Source organism: Sinocyclocheilus anshuiensis, unplaced genomic scaffold (genome assembly GCF_001515605.1).
Source record: "Sinocyclocheilus anshuiensis isolate Anshui unplaced genomic scaffold, SAMN03320099.WGS_v1.1 scaffold58, whole genome shotgun sequence".
NCBI classification, from domain to species: Eukaryota; Metazoa; Chordata; class Actinopteri; order Cypriniformes; family Cyprinidae; genus Sinocyclocheilus; species Sinocyclocheilus anshuiensis.
Genome location: NW_015547688.1, coordinates 251,486 through 260,339, shown reverse-complemented (window position 1 = coordinate 260,339; position 8,854 = coordinate 251,486). Strand labels below are relative to the sequence as shown.

The 8,854-nt window shown below is 39.2% G+C and overlaps 1 protein-coding gene across 1 annotated transcript in view; it reads left to right on the top strand.

The window, feature by feature from the left end:
* Positions 1 to 2,573, top strand: part of LOC107703359 (ribonucleoprotein PTB-binding 1-like) — a 53,896-nt gene extending 51,323 nt beyond the window's left edge. Inside the window, exons 13-14 of the mRNA XM_016505956.1 lie at positions 1,222 to 1,287; positions 1,424 to 2,573. Of these exons, the coding sequence (XP_016361442.1) occupies positions 1,222 to 1,287; positions 1,424 to 1,570 (213 nt within the window). The 3' untranslated portion in view covers positions 1,571 to 2,573. The remainder of the gene's footprint in view (positions 1 to 1,221; positions 1,288 to 1,423) is intronic.
* The last annotated feature ends 6,281 nt before the right edge of the window (positions 2,574 to 8,854 follow it).

The following is an 8,854-nucleotide window of genomic DNA, read 5'->3' as shown; positions in this document are numbered from 1 at the left end:
CGACGCTCGCATACTGGTAGACGGCTGCTTACACATTGTTCATCTTTGTTCCAAAGAGCCCTCACTGTATGCAGCTGTGTGTTACTCTGTGTGAGCAGTTAAATGCAATTGCATCTCCAAATGCTTTTATGATGTGAAATGTAAACTTGGGCAGTTATGTTATGAGGATCTGATATGTTGAAATGGGTCTGTGCATTAGTGTGAGACCGTGGCAGCTCTGATATGCTGCAATGATGTCAGTAATAATCAAAAAGCAATAATGCTGAGAAAAATCCATAAGTTCACCTGTCTGGAAACTTAAAAGTAAACAAAAAAAAAAAGTACTTTCGGTATCTGCGAGTGCTTTGTTTATCGATTGTAATGTTTCTTTGTTGGCCTTTATATTTGCTTGTGTATATTTAGTTGGTTTAATTCTTAACTTACAACTTATTTTAATTGATTAATTTGTAATTATTTTAAAAAGTAGCCTACTTGTATAAAAATATAATAAATGCACAAATTTGATATTCAAAGTAGGTAAACTAATTAAATAAGATTGCTATTGTGAGGTGAAGGTTTCCAACCCTTAAATATAACCCTTCCATTTGTTTTATTAATGAAATATATTAGAAGTAAATTCATTATGGATCATTATTACAGATACCTTGAAAGCATAATGTACTCGCACATTGAGGGGAAAAATATATGCAGAAATCCTTTACAGAAAAAAAATGCCTCAAGATGCATCAATAATTGTTTTTATCATTTGCATCACAGCCCTCTGAATCATAAAGTGCCTAGAGATTCACACCTCTAAATTTAGTATGAACTTTAATGTTTATGTTGTACATCCCTATCCAAAACGATTTAAGTGTTTTTATGCCTTCTTGATCTGGCTTTGATATAACAGTAACAGAAATTCATTGCGATAAATTCAGGCACAATATATTATTAAAAATCCTTTCATTGAGATGGACAGGCATATTTAAAGCGGCTAGAGTGGCTGTGCGGTTCAACAAAAAGAGCGACACTTGTTTGATCACAGAATTGGCCGTGAGCCCAAGAATCACTTATCAGGATCCATTTTCGAAAGCTCTGTGAAGTCCTTATCTGAAGCATGACATCCTCATCACCACACCATCACATAATATCCGTCTTTATTACGATTTTTTATTTGCGTAGATGGCCGGAACATATGTTCCCATCCCAGAGAGTTTAATAAGTGCTTTTGTGTTTCTTCAGGCTGTTGGAATGCCTCCAATGACTCATTCCAGCCTATTTTCTGCTGCACCTGGTGCTGGTGTGAAGGTAGGCCATCTTCAGTCCTGATATCTAACGTCTATATTTGCTCCTCGTCAATTATCGTACAAGTGTGCCGGGAACCTTTCAACAGTTATTCTTAGCGATTCTCTTCGATTCATTTTGATTTTCTGTCCATGTTTAGACTCCCGTCGGTGGGCAGAAGCGTCTGTTCTCCCCTCTCATCCCGTCTCCAGAGCCCAGTCCAGAGGGTGGATATGTAGGTCAGCACTCTCAGGGTCTCGGGGGGCACTACGCCGACTCCTACCTGAAACGCAAGCGCATCTTTTGACCGGCACTCGACGGCTTCCTCTAAACTCTCTAAAGGGATCGCTACTTAAATACCATCTTTAAGTGTGTTTTTGTGTGTGTGAGGGTGAAAGAGCAATGAACCGTCATTGAGTTCACAGTAGTGAAAGGACCCTGAAGCTCAGATGATCGGTCGCGTGGATGATTGCTGAAGGTTGTGTATATAATTTCAATGTGTCTAAATAGTTTTTATTTTTATTTTGCCTTTTTAATTTTGTTTTAATTTGATTTATTTTTCTTAACCCAAAGATGCGACAGACTCCACAATGAAAGAAAAGGGTTTCCTGTCATGTTCATCTAAATAGTCCTGGCTTTTTTTGTCTTTTTATTTTAATTTGAATCATTTAAACAGGACGATAGCCTTTTTCTGCTATGCCTCTTTTTAGTCGTGTGTGTATATAGTTGTGCAGTTTTCTAAAAAAGGCTCCTCCACTAAAAAACTTCCCCTCACGTACAAGTGCCAAGCCTTATATGCTTGAAAATCATGTATCTGTGCAACGGCTACAGCAGCTGTCTGTTTTCTTCAGTGAGTCACCTGTCTGTCTTTATGGGGAGCTCTGATGCTGGTTTAGTGTTAGATTTAGCTCATAGTTTTATTTCCCCCCCAACCACGTATTTGTGTTGCACTATTTCCCATCTTTGCATCCCATTTTTACAGAGTGAGGGTTTTCTGGAGGATACGGATCATGTATATTCATCCTCGTTCTTGTTTTCTGCCTGCTTTCACACCTCTCTTTGACCTCGTTCAACCTGCACAGTTTTGCTGTTGCAAAGCGTTAGCGTCTCGGCCGTCACGTTGTGAAGCCCCAGCTGGTCGGAGATGGAGTATGGGCTGCCGTTCTCCCCTCGCCAGGCTCAGAGTACTGCTCAAAGCACAGTATGCCTGCTGTCGCTTCTGTATTTCCACACACACTCATTCGCTCCTCACGTCTTCCGTATGGTGCCTTTCCTCTGCAGACCAGCAGAGGGAGCCAGTTAGAATTTTAGTTGGCACTGAAGAGAGCCAACAGTCTGAAGCAGGCCGGACCTGTGCCTTAGTGTGACGTTTACTTTTACCGTTGTAACTGTGACTACCTTTTCTCCTCTGGTTTGAACTGCTGCGCCCCCAGAGGGGAAGAAGCTTCTACAGACTGGAATGTGATTGACGTATGATTTGAGTACTTGGTCTGTGTGCGTGATTTATTAATCTGGTTGGCATTTGATTTGTGATAACGCATTACCTCTGACTTGTACCGCAGCTTACGATGGAACCCGGAGCTACTCGTGTGCTTTAAAACGGCAGTGTTTACTGTATTCTCACCACACTGTGAGCCTCTACTACATTTAAGTTTGTTTATTTGCGGTGTACATGCTTGAGTTTGATTTACATTTCTTCTCTGGAGTCTCGAACTCGTGTTCTTGTGTTTCTTCTAGTCTGTAATGGTATCAAAATTGCTGCTCTATATTTTGTATCCATCTGAGTGAAATTGCACAGTGCAGTATCTTGTAAATGATTTTTCATGTGCGACTGCTGCTGTGTGAAATGAACTAAACCTTCAGATGTAGTAAATGACCTCTTCATCACCAATCACTCTTTTCTTCTGTACAGCTCTTCTGCTCTGTTTTTGTGGCGTTTGAACAAGTAAATGTTAAAGTTCACCTTCATGATGTTTGTGTGGTCAATCAAACATGCATATCAGCTATACCTAATGGGCAATTCAGAGGGAAGAGTTATATTAATATCCATAACACTATTAGACATTATGCAGAAAATACATCAAATGCATTAAATTGCTATATTAAAAGTGAAGTGTCCTTTATAAAATGTATTAGAAATGCTTAGAAATTCTAATGTTAAGCTTTTTTCCTTTTTTCTTTTTTTTTTTTTTTTTCGCTCCTCACGTCTTCCGTATGGTGCCTTTCCTCTGCAGACCAGCAGAGGGAGCCAGTTAGCTTTTCAGTTGGCACTGCTCCATATTTTTTCCCCCTTTTCTTTAAAAAAAAAAAAAAAAAAGAGAGCCAACAGTCTGAAGCAGGCCGGACCTGTGCCTTAGTGTGACGTTTACTTTTACCGTTGTAACTGTGACTACCTTTTCTCCTCTGGTTTGAACTGCTGCGCCCCCAGAGGGGAAGAAGCTTCTACAGACTGGAATGTGATTGACGTATGATTTGAGTACTTGGTCTGTGTGCGTGATTTATTAATCTGGTTGGCATTTGATTTGTGATAACGCATTACCTCTGACTTGTACCGCAGCTTACGATGGAACCCGGAGCTACTCGTGTGCTTTAAAACGGCAGTGTTTACTGTATTCTCACCACACTGTGAGCCTCTACTACATTTAAGTTTGTTTATTTGCGGTGTACATGCTTGAGTTTGATTTACATTTCTTCTCTGGAGTCTCGAACTCGTGTTCTTGTGTTTCTTCTAGTCTGTAATGGTATCAAAATTGCTGCTCTATATTTTGTATCCATCTGAGTGAAATTGCACAGTGCAGTATCTTGTAAATGATTTTTCATGTGCGACTGCTGCTGTGTGAAATGAACTAAACCTTCAGATGTAGTAAATGACCTCTTCATCACCAATCACTCTTTTCTTCTGTACAGCTCTTCTGCTCTGTTTTTGTGGCATTTGAACAAGTAAATGTTAAAGTTCACCTTCATGATGTTTGTGTGGTCAATCAAACATGCATATCAGCTATACCTAATGGGCAATTCAGAGGGAAGAGTTATATTAATATCCATAACACTATTAGACATTATGCAGAAAATACATCAAATGCATTAAATTGCTATATTAAAAGTGAAGTGTCCTTTATAAAATGTATTAGAAATGCTTAGAAATTCTAATGTTAAGCTTTTTTCCTTTTTTATTTTTTTTTTTTTTTTTACTGGAAAGTGTCTGTTACGAGCTTAGAGGTTGTAACTGGGGAAAAAATGAATTATGCAGTAGAGGCTTTTTGTTCTAATGGATGGTTTAAACTAGCTTAATTTCTTTGAAAATTCAAGATGCAATCTATAGTCACGTAACTTAAAGGGATGGTTCGCCCAAAAATGACAATTATTTCATTAATTACTCTACCCTCATGTTGATGTTTTTGATGAAATCCAAGGCTGATTATACACGGCAACTTTTTTTTTTTTTTTTTGAGCAATGATGCTTGGGCACTTTCCCACTGAGAATGGCTAACAAGTTTCTTTCTGGATATTTTAGATAGGTTATGGACCGTGTCTCACCTGGTTGCCTGTTGATGGCAACATTTCCCAAAGTTGCCCGGCAAAATTGCTCAAAAAGTTGCCCAGTGTATCATCAGCCTGACACATCTTAATTTGTTCTAAAGATGAATGCAAGTCTCATGGGTTTGGAACTAAGTGAGGTTGTTTTTTTTTTTTTTTTTTTTCTTTCTTTCTCTCTCTCCATGACAGAATTTTCATTTTTGGTTAAACTATCCCTTTAAAGGATAAAGATTTTTCCACCAGCATTGTATTGACGTCCCCATTTATTTGTCAGCATTTTTTTAAACTGCATAGACAGCCAAGTTTTATTAAAAGCCTATCTTTACTTAATATTATCTTTACTAAATACTATCTTTATGCTAATATTAATGGCAGCCATATCACCCTGCAGCCTAAGACTAGTTGCCCACTGAAGCTAAGCAGGGTTGAGCCTGGTCAGTACCTGGATGGGAGACCTCCTGGGAAAACTAGGTTGCTGCTGGAAGAGGTGTTAGTGAGGCCAGCAGTGGGTGCTCACCCTGTGGTCTGTGTGGGTCCTAACGCCCCAGTGTAGTGACAGGGACACTATACTGACAACAAGCACCGTCTTTCGGATGAGACGTTAAACCGAGGTCCTGACTCTCTGGTCATTAAAAATCCCAGGACGTCCTTCGAAAAAGAGTAGGGGTGTAACCCCGTCATCCTGGCCAAATTTGCCCATTGGCCTCTGACCATCATACGTATCCGTCGACATTCCATGTCCATTATTGTGAAACCCGCGAGACACAACAAAAACACAGCTCCAATCACAGCGTCCTCCATCCTCCTGTTGTTAACGTTGTTTTTCTTTGTTTCCGTTGTTGAACGCCGCGCACAAATGACGTCGCTGTCAACCGGTTCCTAGTACACGCTCTCAGTGCGAATGCAACCCTTTAAATGGTACTGGGAAATAGTTTGCGTAAAATCGTCCCAGTACTTTAGTACTGTACATTTAGTTCTGGAACTAAAGCGGTGCGAAAGGCCCTTCTGTCTCCTCTCCACCAATAAGCTGGTGTGTGGTGGACATTCTGGCGCAATATGGCTGCCGTCGCATCATCCAGGTGAATGCTGCACGCAATATGGCTGCCGTCGCATCATCCAGGTGAATGCTGTACACTGGTGGTTGTTGAGGAGATTCCCTCCTTCTATGTAAAGCGCTTTGAGTGCCCAGAAAAGCGCTATATAAATGTAAAGAATTAATTATCTTGCAGCGAATTACCCCTTAAATTGTGATACCACATTACCTTACATCACGATTCTTTAAATGACGCAATGCAACTCTGAAAATCATGACTTTCCCACTGGTAATTGTGACATTGTAATTGCGTATCATAAATGCGATCATTCTGAAATGAACACTTCATTATGAAGTGCTTCTGAGTAAGCAGAAGCTTTGTCAGAAAGAGACAATAGAGCATGCTGTCGCTACTTTGAGGATGAATGATTCCCAACTATAATACAGTCTGCATCAAGAACTATCCACTGCTAAAGATACCTGTCAAACTTCATCTGTCCTCTAACGCTTTTATTTATATCTCCTGGAGGTCTTGGAGCTGATAATCCACTGTGAGTAATGTCGTATTGTTTTATGCCAAAACAATGTCTCTTCTTGGGTCCTTTTGAATTGGATAAGCCCTGAAGACACCACAATCTGTGACACTTCATCTGCAAACACGTTCTCTGACATATCCTTGGCTCGGGCCAAGAAGATGTATTTTTATTTGTGGCCTTTTTGCTGCTTTGGGACTGGAAAATCATGCAAGACTCTTAACATATATCACCCACATGAACATCACAGCCTTAAAGGGAAAGTCCACTCAAAGGTTAATATTTTATCACCTTACCCACATGTCACCAGCAACCTTTTTTCTTCCATGCAACAAAGTTTGAATATCTGGGCTGCTCTTTTCCATATAATGAAAAGAATGACTCATTTGTCGAGCTCCAAACAGTGCAAAAATATTATGGACTGTTTTCGAAGTCCTCAAACACCATGCAATGGCTTCGTTTAGGGATAAGATTAAAGTTGAATTCGCCTTCTGTCATAGATTTCCTGTTGCATCCATCATGCTTCCACAATATTAGCGTTGTTCACGTTCAGACCTGTTATATCACAAGATACACAAGAAAGTCTGTGTGCAGTTTCTTGTCCTCAAGATCCAGTCAAAGAACCAGGGAAAATGCTGAATGTGTTGCGACATCTTTTCAAATGCTGAGCTGTACAGATACAACAGAATCCCATTTTTTACAAAATGCTTATCTAGCTAAAATGCCTAGCTACATAAAAACAACAGAACTGAACAAAGTGGCTAGTGAAGAAGCTGACGTTGCTTTGTACACTGGCTAAGTAGCCATGACTATCCATCACAGCTGTATTCATAGCTCGCTAATGTTCTTGATTATGAAATGCCTTGTTTGACTATAGTTCATGTTTCAGTTTTTCAGAGTCATGACGCTTTTGCAGAGTGAAACCAAGATTCAGTCCGAGGCTTGAGGTTTTGAGACCCATGAAGGCCATGTTTATGTGGTCTCGAATGGTCTCCAGTCACAGTTAAGGTATGCTGTGTTTTCGGATTGAACTATATTTCAACCGTGTCAGAACATGAGCTCTAACTGTTAGACCATGGATCTGTTTTCCTTATCATAACATGAAGGAAATTCCCAAAATTCCTACTACCTGCTCTTACTATTCAGTATTTTTCACACTAAAAAACTACATGTGATTGTATCTCACAATCATTTTGGGCAAACCTTCAGGATGCTCTTCAGCTTGATGATTTCAATGTAAAGTCAACCTGACCTGGAACTTTTGGAAGGTAGAAAAACTCAATCTTGTCTTCAAGAAACTGAAATAAACCAAAACGTGCCCCACTTCCAAATATCTGGCCATTTATCTTATTCCCATTTTCATTCCTCCTAGCCACCACCTCCTTCACATTCAAGAGGACTCAACTTTTGAATCCGGCTTGTGCAGTTTTCTGAGCAAGTGTCATCAACTTGGGTAATTAGATTTATTAAGTCAGTAGAAAGAGTGGCTCTACTCACGACCCTCCTGGAGCTTCACCACTGGGCTCCTCGGGGATGAGTGCTTGGAGTCCTACTCTTCACCATCTAGTAGGGTCTTCCAGTCACATCTACTCTTGTCACATCTCTCATTCATTCGGACATCGCACTTCATTTGTTCACTGCATATACCTCTGACATTTCAAACTAGATATTTACTGTATCCTCAAGCTTAATGGTGATTGGACTGAACTCCTTTTTCTCCTCTCACCAGATCTTTGAGTTGAAGTTCAAACCACTGTGGCCTCCAGCTTTGTCAAAGCTTTTGGTGTCAAGTAGCCTCAGGTTCAGATGGCCTTGTAGACATTGTTTACAGTTTGAGTGCAAGCTTTTGTTACTTTTTCCCCAAGTCGGTGTATTTTCAATCATTTATTTAGTGTTGTCTTTACAACTGTGTGGAGAATTGAAAGATCTAACACACTGAAGAAAGTTGTTTCTAATATATAATTTTAGTATATTTTACATTCATAGGTTGTCAAAGACAAAAAAAAGTGCCATTTTCATTTAAACACCGAAGGGAGGCTATTATCACAAGACTTTGATCTATATAATTTGATTTAAAACGCATTTTAGACTTTTATCTTTCTTTTTCTTATTGATAATGTATAGGGTAAGATACAAACACTTTTAATTTCCCTCTTGACCATAGATCTCAACACATTTATTGAATGGTTACGCTCTTAATAATCTTGAGTTATTATTCAATAATTCTGTGAAACACATGTACATTGCAGAAACTTAAGCTTTCATTATAACCTATAGGCCTGTTGAGTAAAATCAGTCTGAATCAGTCATAATCTATTACTATTATGGCATCGCTTCAAATTGAAAATGTAAGACTATATTTAGATGTGTCTCTTTGACCTGGATTCTGTTATTGGATTTGTCTCTCATTATTTAATTATTCAACCAAATTGTCAAAATGCATAAATTTACATAGAATATTTGATTTAGTATTTTACATTAATGGCAT